General features: G+C 41.0%; 1 protein-coding gene across 3 annotated transcripts; it reads right to left on the reverse strand.

Annotated features, from left to right (window-relative positions):
• Positions 1 to 244: 244 nt before the first annotated feature.
• UROS (uroporphyrinogen III synthase) lies at positions 245 to 25,660 on the reverse strand. 3 transcript variants are annotated; one of them, XM_077350077.1, is made up of 10 exons: positions 25,501 to 25,660; positions 20,614 to 20,693; positions 18,831 to 18,914; positions 16,197 to 16,293; positions 14,699 to 14,773; positions 12,493 to 12,567; positions 9,249 to 9,332; positions 6,290 to 6,375; positions 3,660 to 3,758; positions 245 to 1,632 (listed from the first exon to the last, which is right to left on the reverse strand). In XM_077350077.1, the coding sequence occupies exons 2-10, from the start codon at positions 20,674 to 20,676 to the stop codon at positions 1,507 to 1,509; spliced, it is 789 nt and encodes a 262-aa protein (XP_077206192.1). In that variant the 5' UTR covers positions 20,677 to 20,693; positions 25,501 to 25,660; the 3' UTR covers positions 245 to 1,506. The 3 variants fall into 3 exon arrangements, with proteins under 3 accessions (XP_077206192.1, XP_077206193.1, XP_077206194.1); XM_077350078.1 differs by lacking the exons at positions 6,290 to 6,375; positions 9,249 to 9,332; XM_077350079.1 differs by lacking the exons at positions 245 to 1,632; positions 3,660 to 3,758; positions 6,290 to 6,375; positions 9,249 to 9,332 and adding an exon at positions 9,516 to 12,182.
• Between the last annotated feature and the right edge of the window lie 48 nt (positions 25,661 to 25,708).

Below are 25,708 nucleotides of genomic sequence, written 5' to 3' on the forward strand. Positions count from 1 at the left end.
CAGCCCAGATTGAATTTACCTGTGCTAATTCAGTGCTCATAAAGAGTCCAGCACCAACCAAGATTACCAAGAAGCCCTTGCTGTCAGTGAAGCCACATCATCAGCTGTTTCCTCTACAACAGACTGCTCACCTGCTCTTTTCAAGGGGCAGACGACAAGTGCAATATATACTATTTGACTGAGACGGTATTAATATGAGTTTTCTGAGTAATAAACATTTAAAAATACAAATGTGACACTAGAGCACAGTATTTTGTTTGTTTATTGAGTTAGTCAGAATCTTTGTCAGAGAAAATATACATACATCAAAGTGTCACTTTAACAGTGAAAGCGAAAAGGAGTTTTCAGCACCATAAAAGCAGCCATGGTCAAAATGGTAAAAGGGTCTGCCCATCAGCTGACAGCCATTTAACCCTGTTTTACTCCTCCCCCCTTTCCAAACAGAGGGAAGTGAAAAAGAGTGTTGAAATGGCTTGTAGCCAGTTAAACCCTCCATTTCGCTTCCCCCCTCTAAACAGATGGGAGCAAAACAGTATGCAAATGAGGCAAAAATATTCCTAAATAACGAGGTAGAGACTACTTAAAGATTAGATAGCTGACTTTTAAAAGTCTGTATTTTATAAATTTAGCAACCCACAGATGCAAGAAAACTGTCAACTGTACCATAGAACAGTGGTCCGCAACCTTTTTCAGCGAGGGGAGGGCGATCCAGGCACCGCGCATGCGCGGCAGCTCATGCGCAAACATGCATGTGCGGCAGGTCCGCGCATGCGCATTTGCGCCATGCACGGCCGCAAACGTGCATGTGTGAAACTGCCGTGTTTCCGCCGGCAGCCGCGCTTCCCTCTCCCCCCCTCCCGCAGAAAGAAGCTTGCCGGGGTGCAAACTAATCAGCTGTTGTTGGACCTTTTGCAGCCTGGGAAGTTTCTCACTGTGGGGGGGGGGGGTGGGCGGGGAGAGGGAGCCCGGTGGTTGGGGACCACTGCTATAGAATATTGCTTGTATGAAATATGAAGTTAAACTTGAAGAATACAGAACACCTAATAACTTCTATCTCTGAAACCTACTCAGAAATGCTGACTCATTCACATTTATTAGGGTATAACAGACATAAAAAGGTAATAACTGGGCTGGACAATTTCGACAACTTTAATTGTAATCTGGATTTGTCACAATTGTTTACACAATACAAAGCTAAGTCAGAATATAATATTTTAAAAGAATTATACATTCTACATTGACAAGCCTCATATTTCATGGTGTGGGCTTGGATCTCACCTGGAATTTCTGCATGCACAAAGGCAGTGGCAGCAGGGGATTTCTGACAATTCCTCCCTCTCATGGCAGCACAAAACACCCCCTAAAATGCTACTTCCATGACATGGTGACCTCCAAGGATACTTTCTGGGATAAATCTGAGGTTGGAGGAATAGGTGAAAATCACCTCTACCCCCTGCTGAAATTCTAGGTGGGATCCAATCCCTGGCCTAATAGTAAACAGCAGTTCTACAAGTGTAGACTTTTTTTAATACCAGCAGTAAGATCTTGTGGAGTAGGGTTGATGGCAGTGCAGCTCACAACAATTCCTTCGGTGGCCATGGCTTCAGCTGTTGTTGGACCTATGGCAGCAAACTGAAACGATAGCATTATTCAGTATAGATAGATGGGCATAATTAGCTATTGCTATATCGGTCAGCTACCTGCTGAAATTCGTCCTTGTAAAAGATCAGTTTTACGGCCAACTCAGAAATGTTAAAATGAATATTCCATGGTCACTTTGACACTACTAACAGCCAAAACTGAAAAGACACATTAAATAAAGTTTACATAACTGCTGCTAAATTCTGCTTAGTCAGCCGGAAATTCTTAGAGCCACATGAGACATGCTTCTCAAGCTCTGTTGAATTCAGATTCTCCCAACAGTTATGTCTACAATAAATTCAAGAAATAGTATTGGCCTGGAAGTGGCTCTTGATACTAGGAAACAAAAAGGGGGCTATTTAATTGTTTGATTGCTACTTATATTCCCTGCAGATTAAATACATTTTTCTTATTAGCTAAATAGCCATAACGTGACAATCCAGGAGTGCAAAACACAAAATAGAGAAGTTAAGCCAATCTACAAACAGAAGTAGCTTTCTGCTCATCATAAACCAAAGATTAGGGTTTTTCAGTCAGATATCTCACAAATAGCAGCATTCTTCATCCATAGCCATTTTTAATCCATACTAACACTCTGTAGAGCCTCTTGTGGCGCAGAGTGGTAAGCGTCAGAAATGCTGTCTGAAGCTGTCTGTCCATGAGGTTGGGAGTTCGATCCCAGCAGCCGGCTCAAGGTTGACTCAGCCTTCCATCCTTACGAGGTCGGTAAAATGAGTACCCAGCTTGTAAACGGTAATGACTGGGGAAGGCACTGGCAAACCACCCTGTATTGAGTCTGCCATGAAAACGCTGGAGGGTGTCACCCCAAGAGTCAGACATGATTCGGTCCTTGCACAGGGGATACCTTTACCTTTAACACTCTGTAACTCAAATGGTGGTGTTGTGAACTCTACTCACAATGAATGTTCAAGAGGATAAATTAATACCTGTAGGACAGCTTCAGATGTAATTAACATTAGGGATGGGTGGTTCGGGGCTTTCCCAAAGTGAACCCCCAAACCCATCCAACCGAAAATGAACTGGTCGGTTCATGTCACTTTGTTTCACTCCCTTCCTCCAAACAGAAAAATGAAATAGTCAACGGAAATAGCTTGCTGCCATTTCAGATTTACCGTGGACAGGTGTGCCTGCCCTGCTGTAAGGCTAAAATAGCTGCCAGCCATTTAAACCCTCTGCTTCATCCCACTTCCAAATGGAGGGAAGTGAAACAGACTGCTGAAATGACAGCCATTTGATGCAGTCAGCTGTTATGTTTAAATTGCTGGCACCCATTTAAACCCTCTGATCCGCTCCCTCCTTCCAAAGAGAGGGAAGCAAAATGGAATGTTGAAATGGCTTGCAGCCATTTCAGCCTTACAGTAGACATGCACGCTCTCTCTGCTATAAGGCTGAAATGGCTGGAAGCCATTTATATCTAACAGCTTGACAGTCTGCCCATCAGCTATAAGGTTTAAATGGTTGGCAGTCATTTCAGCAAAATCGATTGCTGAAATGGCTTACAGCTTAGAAGGGTGAAGTGAAACAAAGGCATTTAAACTTAATAGCTGGTGGGTGGATCACCCTGCTCAAATGCTAGGTTCAAATGACCTAAGCCTCAAACTAAAACAGACAAAAAGTTTAAGAAATTTGCAGCGGGGGGAGGAGATGGGACACATACGAACAGGCCAGATTCATGAGGAATTTAGGATTGTGAACCAATTTGTGCCCATTAAAATTGCATCTTCAGTTGTGTGATTGATTTCATTCTACAGAGATACAGATGCATAGGAATCACACACACTAAATGAAGGCTTCTAAAAAAAATGAGCAAAGGAAAACTATTATATATTTCTACAGAGAGTCCTATGGTAATTAACAGTTGCTATCTGCACAGTATCCCAGTTAAATGAACACAAAGAGCTAATGATGCTTGCATAAGGATGGCCAGTAAGTCAAATGTGAATCACTCTTCTGTGAACCATTTTGTTTTATTTCCAATAACTGCTGCAGACTTTTACCTTAATGTGGGGCATGAGTTCACCAGATAATTTCTGAACCTGCTTCAGACAATATTTCACACCAGATGGACTGAAGAATGTAACACTTGCAGGGACCCCCTATGTAAATACAAAGAGAACACATACCAAAACACAGTATTAATTACTCTTTGGATGCATCTCTAATCAACTATTCTGCAGACATTTGATTTTGACCAGACGTCTGCATTCCTAAAGCAACAGGCAGCTTTCCAGTTTAAAAGTTAGCATGGCTTTTAAGCTGTGCAAGTGGCTACATGGAACCCAGCTGTCTGCGTGCTTCTCTTCCACAGGTTCCATTATATCCTAGCATATCTGCATTTTCCCCCTCAAGTATGTGTTGCAGAAATCTGTTTTTAGATACACGTAGAACAGCCAGCTGTCCTGACCTGAACAGCCCAGGTAAGCCTGATCTTGTCAGATTTTGGAAGCTAAGAAGGCAGGCTCTGATTAGTGTTTGGATGGGAGACCTCCAAGGAAGACCAGGGTCATTCTGCAGAAGGAGGCAGTGGCCAAAGACCAATGAATGTCTCTTGTCTTGAAAACCCTATGGGTCCACCTTAAGTCAGCAGTGACACAATGGCACTTTCCACCACCGGAGAAGGCAAGCAGAAAAGGTCAGGCTAATATGAAGGAAAAATCAGAAATTAAACAAGTGTCATGCAGATTACAAAGCTGTAGTATCAGAAATATGTTTTGTCTGCTTACACCAGGGGTTCCCAACTTGGTGCCCACCAATACCTTTCCGGTTTTTAGACAGTGGGCGGAGCCAGGTAAGGCTTCTGCCCAGCAAGGCTTCTGATTGGCTGTGTAGATTTTTTAAAATGCTGCTTTGTCTGCAGCTGCCACTGCAGCACAAGGATCTTCACAGTGCGACTGAAGGTAATCTGTAGCAGACATATTGTGGCTGACTGCCTCCTGAAGCATCCATTTTATGGCAGTCGTTTTGTTGCTATGCCTACTACATTGTGCCTGAATTCCAAAGGTGACCACAGTCTTGAAATGGTTGAGGACCTCTGGCCTACAGAGGCAAGACAAATGGTGGCATATAAAGTCCTACGGTGCCATTGCACATTTGATTAAACATCCTGATTAAACAAGAAGAATGCAGAGCTTGCATTATGAGAGAGAATACATCTAATTGTAATAGGTAATTCACAGCTTACATTTATTTACTTTAAAAAATTATCTCCTGCCCTTCTGGCAGGCTCAGGTGGCTTACAATAAAATTTAACACTATAGACATCTCATTAAAATAATTCACTCAAGTAACCCCCTCCCCCCGAAAGCTAATAGCCACATAATAGAAATCCAAGAATCACCCATGTCAGGAAATTCAGCAGTTCAGCAACCCATCCATCTCAAGAAAAGCCCTGTCGAAAGAACTATGTCTTACATGCTTTCCTAATTTTCAATCGAGAATATTTTTGAAGTGATGTGACTTCAAAGGATGCCACTACCACACAGATCTAGTGAGGATGACTGGGCACCCTCTGCCAAGGGCCGTTCAACTCAGACAGCAGTTGGCTGAAAACAGACAAAGCCTCCACTTGCATCAAGTTCCCATGCCATCCACATGTCCTGCCACACAGTTTGAGGACCACTGTTCAAATGAGTCTCCTGCTGAGAGCCTCCTGCTTGAATGAGGCAAGTTTATTAGTGGTGCTGATCAAACAACATGCCGGCTGCTATTATAGCTGCTGTAAGTAGGGCTAGCTATTCAGAGTGTGGAATAAAAGCAGAAAGAACAGAGATCAATATTCAGTCTAACCGAGTCCGTGCAAAGAATTGCCATGCTCAGACAGGCAAGAAACACTAAAGCGGCAAGATGCCATAGTCTGATTTGTCTGTTTCCAGAACATATGCTCTTGTTCTGAAAAATGATAATTAGGCAAAATCAGTGATTCACCCACAGGTCTGAATACAATCTAAAAGACTGTGGTTACAAGTGTCCATGTTTTAGTAGGGAAGGCAATAGTCTCAGGATACAACCCTAGGCCTCCAGAGCTTCCATTTTCTTTACTAGGATTGTTGTCGGTATTAAGACTGCTGTCACAGTAGCTGAAGGAGACTAATAAGCAGATAATCACTAAGCAGTGGTGCAAAGGACAAGTAGACTCTACTTTCTACCAATGCCCCCAAGACAGCAGGCTGATATTCCATAGTTTTTTTAAAAATCTAAATCTACCAGCTACAAACTTTATGGCAACTGAAATATCTGGAAACCCGTGCCATTTTTATGAAATGTATTTGTTTATTTATTTGAATTTATATACCACCCTCCCTTGCTGCTCAGGGCAATTTACAGAAAACATAGAATGAGTAACAGAATAAGTTTGCTAACTGTAACAACAGTCTTAATGGCATATCCAGGTAATGATATCAACAGCCTTAAGGGCATCAAGAGTCAACAGCATGACCATAACAGGTTTAGGTGACATTTGTCCGCAATCCCATAGAGTGCACTTGATGGCTCAAACCCAAAAAAGCCCTCCATAGGTGGGTGCTTAAGAAGACTCTGTTGGCCTGACTCTAGCACAATGCTGACTTACAAAGCCAGCAAACAGAAAACAGTACATTTCTCATGCTAAAAAACTCAGATCGTGAAATACCTCTTGTGAGAAGTAATTCCTTAAGGATTCGTTAAGATTAGGATGTTGACTAGTTTGATAAACAGTAAGGCTTTCCAATGCAATATCTGTAATAAAAAAACAGTGGTGACTCAGGGTCTTATTAGTTTCAACCAATTCCAAACAGTAAACTGAAGCTTTACTGAGCATTCATACAAAAGCTCAAATTTAGTGAAGCAGTCTCTGACCATAATTCAGGTGCAAATACTTCTTTGATTGGAACGGGGAGGGACTGTGGCTCACTGGCGGGGCATCTGCTTGGCATGCAGAAGGTTCCAGCTGCAATCCCCGGCATCCCCAGTTAAAAGGATCAGGTAGGAGGTGATGTGAAGGACATCTGCCTGAAACCCTGGAGAGTCACTGACTTTGATGGACCACAGTTCTGATTCAGTACAAGGCAGCTCCATGGGTACATTCATTTGAATGATGTTCAATTGTACTTTAAGATTTACCAGCTTGACATAAGACTCTGAATGCCATGTTTCATATCCAGGACATGAATTTAAATGTTGTACTGCAGACTAATCCAGCTGCAGACCAACACATGTGTTCAAAGTAAATTTTATGGCAATGTATCTGGAAAGTGGATTATCATGTAGTATATACTCACACAGAAATCTAAGTGATTGATGCTATCATATGGACATTTCACTATGCAAAAAAAAATTAGTTTGGAAGTTGATCAAGGCAGATAAAGTAAATTTAACTGAGGAAGGAGAGGAGATGCATTTGTTTTTATACCCCCTTTTCACTACCCAAAGGCAGTTTACAATTGCCTTCCCTTCCTCTCCCTACAACAGATACCCTGTGAGGTAAGTGAAGGCTGGGAGAGCTCCGACAGAACTATGACCAGCCCAAGGTCACCTAGTTAGTTGCATGTGGAGGAGTGGGGAAGCAAACACAACTCTCCAGATTAGAGATTACTGTTCTTAACCACAAGGTTGACTCTGAATGAAACAAAACTCCCACAACATGCACCTAAAGATTTTTCCTGGGTCTAAAAATACATAATTTTCCCCCAAGTAAAGGAAGTCTCTGTGTCCTGATCAAAATGCATTACTTTAGAAGTGATGTTATGTTACACTCATAGAAGCCCATAAATGGAGAATCTGAAAGTTTGTAATAGACTTTAAATGAGCTGTGGAAGATGTCTGGTCTAGCCACTAAATACAATGTTTGAGCATTATTAATACATGTTCTATGAGAGGGCTACATCTTCCTGTGTGATTGATTTTGGGAACTGGAGAAAAGATGTGAGGAGACAGATTTCAAAGCACTTAAAGTACAGTTCTTGAGGAGACTATACAGAGACAGAAAGAGAGGGAGAGAGAGAGGGAGAGGGAGATCTAATGTGCCTTTGTGTGGGAAGGCATGCCTTATTTAACATCCCTGCTTTCGGAGATGGGACATGAGTCCAGGAGTCTGATCAGCTATCCATTATTAGCGCAGAATCTGTACATATAATGATGGCTTTACATTAGATAAAAAATGTATTCTGCCTTGTCAGATTATGTTACCTAATGCAATGTCTAAATTATTGGCAGATAATAAAGGATGCCTTAATTGGAAGGCTGATCACTGATCTGATTCATGAAATCTAGATTCTGTCAACTGAATTTAAGTACAGAAGGTACTCCCCCTGCCCTTGGGTTTCTATCTGTGAAGGGTTTGTAAGTAATGAGACAGGATAGCTAAAGTAGTACCCAGGGCTACTATCTCTCTTTGGGAATGTGACTAAAAATGGATGTTTATAAAAAGCATGAATGAGCTGCAGATGTGTCTGAACGGCAGGATAACTTGGAGTATTTACAGTTTATAAATATCAGTATTCCAGGCAGAGATTGTCTTTTCATAGCAGCTGCTATCTGAAATCTTTCTACTGGAGATTCGGGGATTCCACCTATTATGTTTTGAATGCAAACAATGTACTATTTCACTGAGCTAGAGTCCCAGTCTGGAGCCCTTTCCCGCTCAGAGCAGAATCTAAATAAGACCTAAGACACTGTGAGTCCTGACTGCCCTCTTCATGGTATAAAACCTTGACTCCACTCATTCTTATAATTCTGCAAGCTTTGTTTATAACCTGACTTTTTTACAAGAATTCCAACTCACAAAAATGTCTCACAATACAAAACTCAGTGGTTAATATTTGATGCTCCTTGTTTGTTTGTGACTAGACTAGATGCTGTGTGTGATTTTATCATTTTAAGAAGATATTTTAATATCCCTGCTGTGGTATTAGGCACTACTAGAACTGCTGTTATGGCATTAAGACCCCTTCTGCCTTTTTTAATGCTACTTATAGCTGTATCTGTTGATTGCCTTTTTAGTCCTTTCTAAGGCCCATTATACACGGGGGGAATAGCGCACATTCGGGGTGGAATGGCGGCGACTAAAATCACTGATAACGCACGGTGCCAGCTGCAACCAGCCGCAGATTTGGTGCATGCCGCCGAAAAAGCCGCGTTAGCGAAACATGGAAGAAAGCGCAGCTTCCGGGTGACTGGGGCGCAACCAGAAGCGGCGCCGGGATCGCCGCGTGCATAATTGGTTACTCTGGGTTTTGCCGCCATTGCGCCCCATCCCGTGCATAACCGGTGTGCTTCGCGTCATCCCCCTCCGTGTTTTCCATGTGACCCAAAATTGCCGTTTCAGCGGCCGTGCATAATGGGCCTAAGTGACGATAGCCAAATTGTCTGGTACTACAGGATAGAAATGGTTACCATGAATAAAAGATAAAATCTGTACTCTACAAAGTAACCACCTGAAAAATAAATGGTAACTATTTTAGTCCCAAATCAGAAAAGAAGAAGAAATAAGTTGGTTTTTTTTTTTTTTTTTAACTTTCATTACTTTAATAAAGTATGTAAAACCCATCACTGGTCTGGCAACAGAAGTATTTCACAAAGCTCAAATATTTAACTCTTTTAAAACATCAAACCTTTTGCTCTAAGTATTGTTGGAAGAGTTTCCCTCTTCAGAGCCCCACAAGGGAAAAGCAGAGGCAATGCATTGGATGACTCCCCTGTTTGAACAATAAAAATGGATGACATTCACAATGACATTTTAAACACAGATTGCAAATTAAAGAGTTGCACACTGAACATGCAGAATAACATACAGCATGTTTCAGTGCACACGGGAAATGTATACAAAGCAGAGACTCTTTATCATGGAAATTAAAAAGGGGGTTGAAAGCCAAGGCATGGCCTAAAAAGTTCCGGCAAAAAGATATATGACTTTGCTATGTTCTACATTAGAGAACTACTGAACACAATGCTTCCAGTCACCTAAATAAGATTTCTCTCTTCTTCAATCACTTGGCATTCCTCAGACTATTTCACTAACTAAAAACTTATTACAGAATAGATTTGCAGTCCAATGAGACTCAGAAGGCAATCCTAAGCAAAGTTGCACCCTTCTAACTCCACTGAAGTCAATAGACTTAGAAGGGTGTAACACCGTTTAGGATCGCACTGTCAAGGTACAGGATGGCTAGAAGAGGAGTTCCCAGTGCCATCAGGAGCAGTATCAACTTCTGTTCCGGTCTCTAGGGAGTTATCTCAATGATACGGATCTACCCATTTCGTTCCCATTTGAAAGTGGAAAATGGACAGTCCCCTATCCAGCCCACTCCTTTAGGGGGAACTTTCAGGCATCATGCAGATATCTTTGGCAAGGCCTCCCTCTGGAAGACAACTCTAAATTCACACAATATCTTTCTTGTAACATCTTTTTGTAATTCACTGCCATATGGTAATGCTTCCGGGAGACATCAGTTTGACTAGTGTGGGAAAGTAGACACTAGACCAGGAAGAATTTGGGCTGATGATTTCCAGAGAAACCCACTTCCCAGCAGCTGTTTCCTATCCTTTCTTTTCTAATCAAAGAAATCACAATAGAGAAGTGTGGCTCAGAGGCCCAGCATGTGCTTAGAGCTTGCTCTTTCATGATGGATTTGGGAGTCTGGCAGAGATGGGATTATGCTTAGTTCAGAAGAAGAGTTGGTTCTTATATCCCACTTTTCTCTACCAGAAGGCGTCTCAAAACGGCATGCAATTACCTTCCTTTTCCTCTCCCCACAACAGACACCCTGTGGGGTAGGTGAGGCTGAGAGAGCCCTGATATTACTGTTTGGTAAGAACAGCTTTATCAGTCCTGTGGCGAGCCCAAGGTCACCCAGCTGGCTGCATGTTGGGGAGAGGGGAATCAAACCTGGCTTCACCAGATTAGAAGTTCACACCCCTAGCCACTACACCAAGCTGGCTCCTATTAAGACCTAATCTGTTCTGCATGTACTTCTCAAATACACTCTTGCCACCCAAGTCCAGACAATGCCTTCTTTTCTAATATTGATGGAGGTAGTTAAGAGCGATACAGACACATATCAGAAAGCATGGACATTGTACTTGGGAGCCAAACTGCAAAATGCCTGGAATGTTGGTCCCCGGATTAGGTGACTGGTATGTTGGGGAAGACAGAACAGAGGAACAGAAGAGTTAAAAATTGTCTGCTTATGCTAAACTCTTTATTTGTACTTATTTGCTGTGAAAAATAGAAACTACAACACTATTTTATATGCTAGAAGCACATTCTTGCCTTTTAACCTTAAGCTCCTGGGTTTTCGCATGGCGAGGGAGACACAGGCTCACTCCAGTAAAATCAAACTGAAAGACCTTATTAGGAGTCAGCCCAGATTTATCAGAATAACCTAATTGCAAACTGAAGTTTTATTAGGCACCACAGACACGCTTGTAATACATTACAGGAAGCAACAAAGGACTTGAGACAGAATGCAGAGCTGTATTTTGCAAGATAAAAGCAAAATATGTTAATATCAATCCTACCAAGACTACTGCCGGTTAATTGAAATGCCAATGTGATATCCGAAAAGCAATGCTAATCCTTTTAGACTTATGTTTACAATGGAAGAATGAACAACAGCTTAATACCTCTGGACAACAGAACAAGCACTATCCATAGCAGCATTTTCTTCCTCCATAAGAAAATATGGAGGGGCATTAAATTCCATAAGGCCATGAGATTCGTCTCGAGAAAAAGGCTGACACTACCTATTTAATTAAGGAGCCCATTGATATATATTCCCAAGAGCCTCGGCCAATGTCAGCACCAAAGGCACAGAAAACTGGAATAACAAAGGCAAATATTTTCGGCCTGGTGCTAGTTTGAACATGAAATCTCAGGTAAGTCTTTCTAAATGGAAACTTAATTCTCATATCCTCAAAGTTTATATACAAGAAAAAATAACAGATAAATTCCACTTGGCATAAAAAGACCATTTCCAATTTTTAAAGTATTAAGTAATTTTGTTTACTATGAAAGGTGTTTGGTATAAATGTTCTCATTGAATGCTTCTGCCCACAGCTCATAAGGTCTTGGGGCAGACATGTCCAGCATATTTGTTATGGGTCTTATTTATTCAGTGCATTTATTTAGATGCAGGGTTTATCACCGCCCTTCCTCCAAGGCGCACATAATTTCCCCCTGCTCCAATCTATGTACGGAATGTGGAATTAATCAGAAATACTGGTTCATTTCACATTAGAGATTATGAACATGTAGAATGATTGTAGGAAGGTGCCAGAGTTAAATTAAGACATTTTGGAGCCCTAAACTATGTCGGCTTTAAAAGGTCACTGCCAACCTTTTATCTAAATTTTTACTACACTTTTTTGCATTGATCTGCTATTCATAATCTGTGCCTCTAAACTGCAGTTTACATAGCTTGTGCATAAATCCAGCTCGCAATGTTCTTATATTGTTGATATAATCAGACAGTGGGTTTCTAGAGTCTCAGTCTGAGAAAGATCTTTCCTGATGCTGAGTAATCAACCGTGAGCTGGTACTCTTGTGTCTGGTAAATGAAGAAATTGCGAATTAAAAACAAAAAAAAGAAGCAGTCCACTGACCATGCACTTCCCTGGATCCCAACAACACTATATCACAGGAAAGAATTCATCTCCTGCACTTCCCCCACCTAAGGAGCTGCTTACAAATTGGGTACTGGTAGCAGCAATAGAGTCATGACTCTAAATCTTCCCTTTGCAGGTTATCTGCTATCTAAACAAATTTCTTTAACTGTTTCTTCAAACGAACTTTAGGCCTGTAAAAAGTCAAATATAGTAGGCTTAGAAACCATAATTCCAAAATGTGTGCCCACTTACGGGAACAAATGTATCCTGCTAGTTTTTCAGCGTTTCCACAGGTTTCTCCTTGAGGTGTAAGGCCAATTTCACCTACTAAAAGAAAATGGGAAAAAGAACAACTTCAGGGGGTGAGAAAAGGTTTTACTGAGACAGCATGCAGAGTTAGTTTCTAATACAATTTCCTGATCCATAGCTAAAAGTCTGGCACCTGAAAGCCACTAAAGTCATCTTCAAGATGACTCAGGTTAGACCTGACTCAGGAGCAGATGTACACATAAAAAGCCGCAGGCATCTAGTTAGCTTTCCTATTATTGGATCATTTAACTCCAGGCCACTTTTGGGTCATTCTGGGTATAGTACAGAAGCCCATAGTATTAGAGAATCGCTGCTTCCATTTTAAACTTTTTATTAAACCATTTCTATTGCATTCTTAATTGTAAGTAAATCAACAAAATATTATACCATCCATCATTCTACATAGGTAATTGAAGGAGAACAATTACACAAGTCCATAAAAGGCTCTCAGTCAAAAGTAAGCTGGTCACAGGTAAGAAGCCCCTTCTGAGAAGAAGCTCTCCATCAACTGAGTTTCCCCTGTTTACAAGACGGTAACATAAGCTCCTAACAATAGCTAACAGTCTCACTTGGCTTACCATAGTAGGTTATCTATAGTTGAAATATCTTTTTTAAATACATATGTTAGTTCATTCTTACATCTTTTTAATCTTAACCTTTATTCAAAAATAGTGATTACAAGTTTTATATTCATATGAATATATTTTGACTGTTAACCAATGCATTTTTGAACAATATCTCCACTTCTGAAAAATTATGATTTTTGCGCCGGGGGCTCAATAAACAGTATCAAGTGATAGATGGCTTCTAATGTACATAAGGCCATATAATTATGTTATTATTTTGTTTTCTTCCTCCTCTTCAAGTCTATTTCATTCTGGGTCTCTGGCATTTTCTATGATTTTTTGGATCAAGCCTAGGAAGTGCTCCTCTCTATAGCACCAAAAAAAGGAGAAGGAACACAAAAGGAAGGGAAGGGGGCAAAGAAGGGGTTAAAGTCTTGAGAGGAGAAACATATTTTCAGATGGTATTTCTTAAAAAAGAACAGGTGTGGGTGTCAGGGGGGACAATGAGCTCCAAAGAAAAGGGGCAGGTATAACACAGAAGTAACCTGGGGTTTAACCCAGAGTAAAGTTTTACTAGACTGCAGATCACAAGATGTCAAGTAAGGAGAAAGAAAAGAGAGAAGGTAGCTGAAGAGACAGGAAGACAAAAACAAAAACTTAAAATTAATCCAAACCGGAACCTATGAAGGCAGTTTAACAGAGGAGCAAAACAAGACACAGAAATGACAAATAAGCAACAAAGCAGCAAAGATGCAAAGCAGAAAGAAGAAAACTGCTATTGTGGAGCTTGTAAAAATAAGAGAATAAATCAGTCTTTCATACTATCATGCTTCCTTCTAGGTGCAACGGATACATCAGGAAGGTCTGAACTGTGTAATGCCTGACAATCCTACCTTTACAAAAGGCCAGTTACTAGATAAGTACAACTTTGGTACAGGACAAGGCCACTGTCTAGCACAAAGAAGCTTTAAACCAAACAGGATTACAACAAAATCACCTGACCACTGTACATGCTAAATTCAGAGAGAGAAAGGCATCATATTATTATCTTGTAAACTTTAAACAATGCTGAGTTATACAGCACCTAGTCTGATGAGCCTGATGTGCATTAGATTCAAACTGTTTATCATTAATCACTCTCCCTTTTAAATTTATTCTTTCACCAGGCATTCTAAACAGAAATAATTCTCATTCTTACTTATCAAGTACAAGTTATCTAATCAACTAATTACTGCAACTAACTGCAGTGAAATGCACACATTTGTCAGAAATTAACTAACTCAGGATATACACAACTCCACCCATCAATTAGAGTAACATTAAAAATACTTCACAGCTAAGGGTCCATAAGCGTATTTTGCTAGTGGACAAAAAAGACTCACAAACTACAAAAGTATTTGTATGGCCCACCAGTATTAAGGAGTAAATTTTAAAGAACAGGCATTGTTGTTTAAAGTAACACTAAAAAAGAGGATTTTCCTTCATGCAGCAAAATAAACATATGTATATGCTGACAGCTATAATAACGTGTACAGGTTTTAGAAAAACTTTCTATAGAATTTTGTTTTTTAAATGTATCTTACCTAGCCCAGCAGTCACTTTTCCTACTACATAAACTGGTTTGGTATTCCATTTTTCTTCCAGAGAATTTTTCCAAGCTGTAAAACATCAAATTATGGATAAGCATTTGAGAATAAAAGTGCAAATGTTGATGTGCCTATTTGTGCAGAACTCCAAAAGACTGTTTACAATGAAAAAGTGTGAGCACTCAGCAAAACAGAAATACGTAATGCCACAGTGTGAATGTCAGTGACTGTACAAAACAAATAAAACTGCATTTTCTTTCCCAGTTAAAAAGGGAAGTAATCTAACATGTTTCAGAAACATTTGGAGAATATGTGCTATTTTCAGCTCCTGGTATAAATCAACACCCATAATGTGTACATGTACATTATAAGCCCCATCTTTCACATTAAAAACTCATTTATGTTTTGCCAGTCATTGATAAAAAGGAACCAAAATGTTCATGAGGGGAAAAAAAAGAGACTTGAGAATTAAATGGTCAGTAGAAGTATTTATCCTTTGAGTAGATCACAGATATCCACACTTTGTAGCAGCTGGAATAAATAAATGCCGATTTTACAGTAAGATGTTGATGTCCAAAAATATACCCAGATACCCAAAAATATACCCACAATGGCGCAGCGCCATTTTAAAGTGACAGGGAAGGTGGTGGTGGAGGGAGGCCTCCGTCTTCCTTCCCTCCCCTCCCGGCCTTCCCCGTCGCTGCACAATGGCACCGTGGCTGGAAGTGGGCTCCCGGCCGCGGCATACTTACCTGTGGCAGTGTCAGCGGCCAGGGGCAAACTGATGCTGCGCTGTTAAAGATTATATTTTTAGACTGCCTCACTCCCAAAATGGGCTAGAGGCTGTTTACAATATAATTAAAATACAACAGCATTATTTATTAAGTTAAAATTAAATTGTTTTAAAAAATTAAACACCGATACTCCAACTAATTTAACTATCTAACTAGTTACCCCCCTATATCGCAGCCATCAGTTATCTTCCCTGCTCATTGACTTTGGTAATTACTTCTATCTGTGGCATAGAAGAGGGGGAGAACACCTGAGAGACATGGAGGAAGGCTCATATTAAGTCACTCTGGCCTCAACCATAGGTCTGGTGGAAGCGTGCCATCCTCCAAGCCCTGTGGAACTGTGAAGGCCCTATTTTTTTTCTTATTCTCAGTTTCAAGCTGAAAGGTGCACTTGAGTGGCTGTCACATATGAATAAAAAATTTCTTCTGAACACCTTTAATATGTACTTTAAAAAAAAGAATAGTTGTAAATAGCTCTGAAAAAAATAACCTAAAAGATACATTCATCTGCCATCAGTTTTGAAAATGATTAGATCATGCTATCACTAAAGTTACATCCTACAAAGAAAATATTTGGTATAAAGCTTTGGAAAATACTGTTCCAGTGATCATCCAGTGCCCCAGAATAGCAAATTCGTGTTTAGAATGATACATATCACAAGGGAGAAACGGTAAATAATTCACTAGTTTCCAGTTCTTACCTTCTTTTTTACCATCGTCTCCCAGACATAACTTGAACGCTTCTACAGCTCTTGGACTGGTAAAAATTAGCCCACAATATTGTTCAGGATGCAAAAGCTATTTGACAATGAGAATGGAAAAAATTTTAAATTAAGACATCCAAAGCAACAAGAAAGTCCAAAGCAGGGGCTACTGCTGCCTTTAACCATGTTTACATGAAACCCCTAATGCACACAACTACAGTAATATTAAGTCTATATATGGTAACTATAGCAATGCTAAGACTGTCATTTGACATCATAAAACTGATCTGCTACTGACATGACATTAGATGGATGACTCAGGAAGGTAAAAAACACGTCCTCGCTAGAAATCCAGGTCTTTGGAATTTAGAATCACTTTATGTGAACTAACCTATAAAAGGCTGCCTCAAGAGTTGTTAGACATTTTCTTACCTATGGAGTAAAAATGATACACAAGTGGGAAAACTGAACTGTGTGTGCGATATCAAGAAAGCCTATTTGTATACAATATTAACTAGCTCATCTTTATTTTATCTTCATTCTCTGAGATGGTCTTTTAAATAAATTATCTGCACATCACTTGGATTCTCTGTCTGCATGCCTGTCTGGGTGGCCTTTCATAAGGAATAAGGAAGAAATATTATAATTTGGACAGCCTGAAGGAACCCATAATCAGTAGCACTATCAGAAAAGAAATCCAGTAACCTCACTACTTTCACCACATCCAAATGGTTAACTCTTTCTGCATAAGATCACTGAAATATACAATGAAATCTCTTAACAATCAGATGCTACAACCTACTCATCTGAGGCACTGGCTCCAGTGGTGTCTGTTTCAAGTTGTGAACAACCAGCCAACTAATAGCGTGCCCATTTTCCTGAAATATATGGTAGGTTCCACATTGGAGAACAGTACTCAAAGAGCCGCAGGTGGCTCCTTAGCCACTAAGTATCACTTATCTAAGTCAACAACAGGTGTCCACAATTCTAAAATCAAATCCTCAGCATATTCAAGTCAAGTATATTCACAGGTATGCAGGATTTAAGCTTTATGTTTTAAAAAGAGATTTGCTAAACAATCCTTTTAGAGTCCAGGTGTACAAATGGCATCGTTCTGGCCTCTATCCTAAATGAGCCATGCCTGTCATCAGCCTCTTAAGCCTAGCTGAGGGCATAATCCGATGTACAGGCTCTTTGGCATTTTAGACACATCTGGGTCATTTCAGTTTTGTAGCTAAAGGCATGGCGACTATGTGCAAGAGGGAAGCTTGTGCTAATAAACTGCTCTAGAGTAACTTCTAGAAAATTTAGAAAATGCATTGTAAATACAAACAAACCATTTTGGTAGAAAAGAGGCACCAGCTTTTTATATCCTCCTCCTTTCAGTTGTGGTTAATGTCTTCATCTGCAAGGTTCTCACTCTGCTACTAATGAGTTTAATGCTGCAGTTACTCGTGTCTAAATAGTCTGAATTTGAAAGGCTTTTGGTCTTTAGGAAGCAAGGAGTGTCTGTGGCAGAGCAGAACCATCCATCACAACTCAGGCTATTTGTCATTAAGCTTCAAAGTATTTAAAGCTTCCTCTCTAAATGAGTGACAGGCACCACAAGGTTATCTAATGCACTCTTAAACATGTTGAAAAAGCTGCTCTTCTACAGACAAGATTAAGTGACAAATTTAGGCCAGTGTTAAGTTCCAAAGCAATGAATGTTTTTTTTAAACATGTCAACCAAACCATTCCTTCAGTGACCAGCACAGTAAAAATGTACCCTTGAAACTTACAATGCTTTCCTAAGCAGAGTTATACACCTCTAAGTCCACTTACTTCCAGGGACTCAGAAGGCTGTAACTCTGCTTAGAACAGTAATATTTGTCACTCGAAGCATGCACAACTGGAAAGTAAATCTAACCAACATCAATGAGTGGTAGTAACAATTAAGCTGTAAGAGAAACATTTTCTATAGGGAGTTCTATGCATCACTCATTAACTGGACACCATGTAAAAGTCTCAAAATGTTTTATCATATACAATTCCTTATCGATCTTGCCCCCACAAAATATTAATGGCAAGATGTTTAGAGGTTGCATATATGTGTAAATTGAGAGAGATCTTATCTAAAACAAACACATGAACACCAACTACAGCTCTTGCTGTAGTCAAACCCCCTTTACTTCCTCCTTTACTTCCTTGCTTAATCTGCATTGAATACTGTAATCTAGCTTTAGGAATATGTTTGTGCCCACATTTCCTTCCTCCCAACCTATCTCTACCTCCCCTTCCTTTATTTTCTATTTTAGACGGTAAGCTTCTTGAAGGCAGGAATCTATCTATTCTAACTTATGTAGGAACTGCACTGAATAAATTATTTAGCAAAACATTTTTCCATGATCTTAGGTTCAGTTCTCATGGAAAGTCTTGCCACTAAGCAAAACCTCCAGAAGACTGAGTTAAATCATTCAAACACTGCACTACATGGCTTGTGAATTGAACTGCCAAAAGTTGAAATAGCTGATAAGATATAAACTACTTTGTAGCATAGCAATGTAAGCACCTAATCAAATAAAAGTGTAAAAAATGAAAAGCATAATCTTTGCAGGAAAGGTATTAGCAGAAAGTGAGTGAAAGGCTTACTTTTTCAAAGAGAGCTTGAAGGGAAATAAATTCAAATGCTAAAACGGGGATCAAAGTTGCTTCAAGTCCATGTAAGCCCAGTTCCTATGAATGAAAACATACAGTTTTGTGATTACTGACTAGAACTGGGACCTCCCTGTTTAAAGTAATTACGGCATTTTCCTAAATTAACTAGACAACATGACTTAGAGAAGCAAAGTTAATACACACATTTTATTTTAAATTAATCAACATTAGAGCTTTCAGGACCATTTCTGCCCCAAAGCATGGCTTGAAGTTTTGGATTATTGCTGTTCCAAGGATTATTGCTCAACCACAATCTAGAGAAACTTCTGCATGCACCAGAAGTCCAAACACACACACACTAAATAGGACGTTTGTTTATTTATTCGATTTTCATACTGCCCTCCCATACGGCTCCAGTTGTGCAGCCAACACCAAAGTCAAGATTATCTTGCATGTTACTCCTCCACATAAATGACATGATCTGTATACAACATGGATACAACATAAGACTTTGGCCTTGGGACTCTCCAAGCATGAAATGAATCTAAAAGCAATACTTTAAGATATTGAGTGCCAGTTTGGCATAGTGGTTAGGAGTGCGGACTTCTAATCTGGCATGTCGGGTTCGATTCTACGCTCCCCCACATGCAACCAGCTGGGTGACCCTGGGCTCGCCACGGCACTGATAAAGCTGTTCTGACTGGGCAGTGATATCAGGGCTCTCTCAGCGTCACCCACCTCACAGGGTGTCTGTTGTGGGGAGAGGAATGGGAAGGCAACTGTAAGCCGCTTTGAGCCTCCTTCGGGTAGGGAAAAGCAGCATATAAGAACCAACTCTTCTTCTTCTTGATGTGACACAATACAATTATCAATAAATGCCCATTTAAAACAACAATTTTAAAAGTTGTACTGGGAAACCTTACAATAATATCAGAATAAAAACAAGATCTATAACACATTCAACATTATACTAAACAGCAAACATGGGATTAAACTTCCTGAAGTTCAGTAAAGAGATTCTGTAGGGGAGATGGTTTGGTAAACATCAAGTTGGCCCCATTCTTTCTCCTCCCACTTCAGAAGATAAGAATCGAACCCGACATGCCAGATTAGAAGTCCGCACTCCTAACCACTATGCCAAACTGGCATAGTGGGTTTACTTAAAGGTCTACTCAAAATATTTTGATGTGTTTGGGACAGTGGTCTAGGACAGGGGTAGTCAACCTGCTGGCAGGGGCTCATGGAAATTGTAGTCCATGGACATCTGGAGGACCACAGGTTGACTACCCCCTGGTCTAGGATGCTTGCTTCCAACTAGATACTCTTCTTTGAAACTATGGTCATATCTGACTTGGGGGGTGGGGTGGGAGGTGAGAATCATGCATGAACAGTCATTTTCTACAAATAGCTCCTACCAGGCTGGGAAGCACAATGGTTTTCTCCTACCAAATGAGACTTCCAGCCACCTAAACTTCATAGGACTTATCACAAAAGCACTGAATGCATGAAATTTGCAAATGTAATACATTGGAAGGTTCTATTTCCTAATCTTCAGTACTACCTACAACTTGTCTGAGGCTCTTAAAATACGCATTGCTCACCTTCACATTAGCTGTACTGATTTTTGATAATGCATTGGTCAAATTATGGTACGGATACTCTTAGCAGATTGTTACCCTGCTTGAAGAGTTCAGTGAATGTAAGGTGTTGAACTAGATTTCAACAGTGACTTGAATTTAAAATGCAAATGTATAAAATCCTTTCTAAGGTTACTTGCCTTTAAATATGGATCCGGTCCATTTTCATTTTCTTTAGGCTCTTTCAGCAACAGAACTTTCATTGTTTACAGGAGACTTGCTAAGAATGCAGAAACACAACACAGAAATATATCTAAATTAGATCTAGAGGACTCCTTTGTACAATGGCTTTACCAGTTGAGCTTCACAAGAAAGAAAATAACAGAGGAGCTGAAGTGGAGCTGGTCATACAATGAGTAAGCAGTTTAATGGGAATTCTCTGGAAGCCGGTTTAGACCCTGATAAGGCTAGCAAGATGTGTCTTGGCTTTAAATGATACGGCTCAGAAAAGAGATAAAAGACAGAGACAGGCATTCATTTTGCTCCTATTTTTTGATAATGCACCAAAGTATACTTTCAAACACTTCTTAAAACTTCACCAAATATATTACAAAAATCTATGTTGCAAGAAATGTATTCTGACACATCTGCAATTTAAACCATTTGCATGTGGGCTGCCAAGAAAAAGTCATCCTCAAGCTGTTTTGCTACTCTGTGTGAAAGAGAGAAGGCTAAACCTGCCAGGAGCTTCAGAGTTAGTCCAATTTTATTACAGTGAGCTTGCATTTTAAAGTATCCTGCTGTACCAGGAGTTATCAAGAATTACCAAGGGGTGTCTCTCTTCTTTGGAGATAAAATCCACATTAAATAAGAATCCTTGTTTGTAAATACTAGTCGTGTCCTTCATGCTTTGTAACTATGTACAACAAGCAAGCCAACAAAAATCCTAACACAGCTCAACACCGCAAACAAAATCCAGAAAGTCCCATTTCTTCTCCCCCTCATAAAAACCAATGACATCTACACGATGTAGACCAAATTAAAACACAACAGCAGTTTTCTCACAAAGGCACATCACATCAGAATATACATGGGAGATCACTTCCTTTGAAGAGTTCCCATGTTAAAAGCACCCTGAACACAGAATGTTTACACATCAAGTCAAAGGCTAGGCTAAGCATGTAAGCTTTCTACAACTAGACTGATTCAGACATGAGCACTACTCTGAAACAAATGACGTTCCAGACATGTTGCACTAACTAGGCATAGGGCCATTTCTTTCAAAGGGTTCTGTCTCACATAGCATCAGAGGGCTGTTGATTTAACAAGTCGAGACCAGGGAAGTTCTACCATTGGGCAACCCTGGGGTATGTGAAAACAGCCCTAAATGCTCAGAACTGTCTCTGTTGATAATGCTAGCCGGCTCTGACAAGAAGAAGAAGAGTTGGTTTTTATAACCTGCTTTTCATTATCTGAAGGAGTCTCAAAGAGGCTTACTATCATCTTCCCTTCTTCTCCTCCCAAGACATGAGGTAGGTAGTGCTGAGAGAACTCTGAGAAAACTGTGATTAGCTCAGGGTCACCAAAACTGGCTGCATGTGGAGGAGAGGGGACTCAAACCCAGTTCTCCAAATTGGAGTCTATCACTCTTAACCACCACACCCCACTGGCTATCCGAGTGAGCCTGACACTTATAATGATTTCCAAAAGAAAACTACACTATTCAACCTATTATGATTTTAAAACTAGCACTTTATAAAACATTTTTTGGACTGGGGAAATTTCCTAATAAATTTACATGGATGCCCACTGTTGGGTACTGCTGCAACTTAATAAGGAAGACGGCAAAACAGGTAGGGGTCAAGACCTCATCCTGAGAAGTTGGGGAGCTAAGAAAAGGTGATACTGGGACAAAGACAATAGAACCATAGAATAATAGAGTTGGAAGGGACCTCCTGGGTCATCTAGTCCAACCCCCTGCAATATGCAGGACACTCACAACCCTATCACTCATCCACTGTAACCTGCAAATGTTGTCCCCATCTTCAAGAAAGGGAAAAGAAGGATGACCTGACTGAAGATAACTTGCACCTTATGATTGTATCCAACTTTTCAGTGAACTGTAGTTGTAAGCAACAGGCAATTCATGTCTGCACACTTCCCCTGGGTATAGAGAACAACACTCCTGGTTTCGAGAACCTTTACCCTGCTTTGTGGGAGGCAAAATCCAATTCACCCAGGACGCCATGGGGGATGGGGTTCGTCTCAAGGCTTCAAAACCTGAAAACCTCTGCAGTGTATAAGAGGCACTTGGGCATAGGGTGGAAAAAGTCAAGTGTCCGAGCCAGTGTGGTATAAAGGTTAGACTGTCAGACTAGGATATGGAAGAGCCACACTCCAATCTCCACTGGATTTTGGAAGCTTGCTAGGTGGTCCTGGGCCAGTCGCTGTCTCTCAGCCGAATTTACCTCATAGGGGGGTAGTGAGGGTAAAATGGAGGAGAAAAGTGATGAAAGCTACTTCGGGTCCCCACTGAGGAGAAAGGCAAGATATAAATAACACACAAAAATAAAAGCCATCTTAATTGCTGCTCGTTGTGACAAGTGAATACAATCTAACAGTGCAGTTCTGGTGTCTCGATATGCAATGCTGACATTCAGAAATTTGATCTATCTTTCTGTGAATTACAATTTAGTTCTCAGCATATACTAGGTTTTCTTTTTAACCTGGTGCACATATTACAAAATTTATGGTCTAAATAACTAGGTACCCACCATTTCAAAATTAGCTTACCATTTTTTTTCATTTTAAATTATTTGCATATGTGTTTACCCCTTGTTTCATACAATATAAATCAGGAGAGATGGCAGGTGTGTGACATAGAAGTCCAGATTGGCCCAATAAGGTATAGTTGAGAGGAGCTACACTAACAAGCTAGCAAAGCATTTGTTTCCCTTTCAACTCTGTGAGATGCCTCTGCAAACAGCTGGTCTTCTTTCCCTTTGAGTACTAACAAGATTAATTGGCAGACAGTATCAGTGTGAGTTGTTATTACAAGGTGATGGAAAGTGTCAAATATGGTGATATCATCACAGGATGGAGGTAAGACAGCCCTTGTTTTGTTGGGCTTTGGACTCCAACCTACCCAAAGCCATTTTTTCCCTTAGCAATGGTACAATTAAAACAATTGCTATGGAATTTTAACTGTAGGCACAATGCCATCTCAACAGATGTGCTTGTATATCTGTACCCTAGAAAGGGAATATGCCAAAGCATGCAGGCTCAGTCAACTACCTCTTAGCCAGAATGGCTAAAAGCAGCTGTCACTTGCTGGGTTTATATCACTATAGCAACAGGGGTAAATCATCACTCTCATTAAAATAAAAAATCCCTCCCTTGTTGCATGGTGTCTCACTTACAATCACTCCAAAACAACACACTGCTTGGTGTTGAAACATCCTTGAAATTCCTGAGCACTGTTCATTAACATTTGTTTCATATTGTTCCATCACAGGTTTTTTTTAATACTGTGAAAATATTTGCCAACTACAGAATACCCAGCTGAGGGGCCAGACTGAAAGGATGAAGAACACTGACATAGCTGATACACACATATTGAAAATGCATATGATGATGATGTTATCCGGCCCTCGAAGATTCTATAGGAAAGTCTTCACCATTCGTCTCCGTCCCTGACTGCTTCTTTTAATTGGTTCATGGTCATCCCTGTATCGGCTTGCATTGTGTCGAGCCAGCGGATCCTTTGGCAACCACGTTTCCTTTTGCCGCTGACCATGCTGAGCATTAATGATTTTTCTAGCAAGCTTGATCGCATGATGTGTCCAAAGTAAGTGAGCATGAGCCATAATATCTTCCCTTCTAATGACATACTTGGTTTGCTCCATTGGAAGTAGCTGTTTCCTTCCCTTGCAGCCAAGTCCATTAAGGCAGGAGGGGAACGGCCATAGTCCCCCTCCAGAGCTCTTGCAGACCCCTGGGATTGGGAATCCCTGCTCTATAGTTGCAGTAGTTCTGCATCAGATTGGTGATTATGAGATCCATTTTCCAATATGAATATGAAATGAGACATATAAGAATTTTAACTTTGGTTTTTATTGACCTGCATTGCCAATCAAGCAAATTCATAAATAATTTTTTAACTCACACTGTTACATGCATTTTTGGGTTTTCTCCTACATCTGTTAACATCTGAGGTGAGAGGTGTTGAACTTCTAGAGGCATCTGTGTGGGGCTCCATCTATCTTGAGACCCAGCTTGGTACAGTGGTTAAGAGAAACCGACTCTAATTGGGAGAACCGGCTTTGATACCCCACTCCTCCCTATGTAGCCAGCTGGGTGAACATAGGCTAGTTACAGTTCTCTTGAATCAGGGGTAGTCAAACTGCGGCCCTCCAGATGCCCATGGGCTACAATTCCCAGGAGCCCCTGCCAGCAAATGCTGGCAGGGGCTCCTGGGAATTGTAGTCCACGGACATCTGGAGGGCCGCAGTTTTGACTACCCCTGTCTTAAATGGTTCTCATGCAGCACTTCTCTTAGAGTTCTCTCAGCCCCATCTACCACATAAGGCGTCTGTTATGGGGAGAGAAAAGGTGTTTGTAAGCTGCTTTGGGACTCCTTCGGGTAGTAAAAAAAACAGGGTATAAAAACCTCTCGATCTGCCACTCATTCCACCAGAGTCCCCTTAAGGCTAAATATGTAAGGCTGACTTCTTGTTGAACAGTCCCAGGGTATGGCTATGGGGCAGGGCCCCCGGTGGGTGACAGTGGCTCTACCACGACACGAGGTGTGATTCAAGAACTCACGACAGCTGTAGCGACCTAGTGCGGGCACAGGTCTGTACAAGAGAAGGCTGTAAGTCTGTAAAGCGCCAAGCCCGTGGCACGCTTCTCAGTATTTCCTGTAGAAATCGCTTTGACGGTAAGAAAGAAAATCACGCAGGGCATCTAGCCTGGGTCGCCTGTCCTCGGAAGCCTCCTCCCCCCCCCCCCCATTGGGAGCGTGTAGGTGGGTGGGTGGGTGGGCGGACAGGCGCTCCAGATGGACAGGCCCAGCCCTCTGTACGTACCCCGAGGCTCTGGCTGCAGGGCTTCCAAGCAAGGTCTGGGCTGAGCCGGCGGCGCCTAAGCCATCGTGCCCCTTCTAAGCGTGCAGAGCGGCGCCTCCGGGACGCGCAGGGGCCTGGCCTAGCTTTCCCTCCCCGGGGGGGGGGGCGCCCAGTGGGCAGCGAGGCCCGCCTCCAGCTCCCCCTTTCCCCGTCTTCCCCGCCTTCCTTT

The sequence above is a fragment of the Paroedura picta genome, chromosome 8 (assembly GCF_049243985.1).
Source record: "Paroedura picta isolate Pp20150507F chromosome 8, Ppicta_v3.0, whole genome shotgun sequence".
NCBI lineage: Eukaryota > Metazoa > Chordata > Lepidosauria > Squamata > Gekkonidae > Paroedura > Paroedura picta.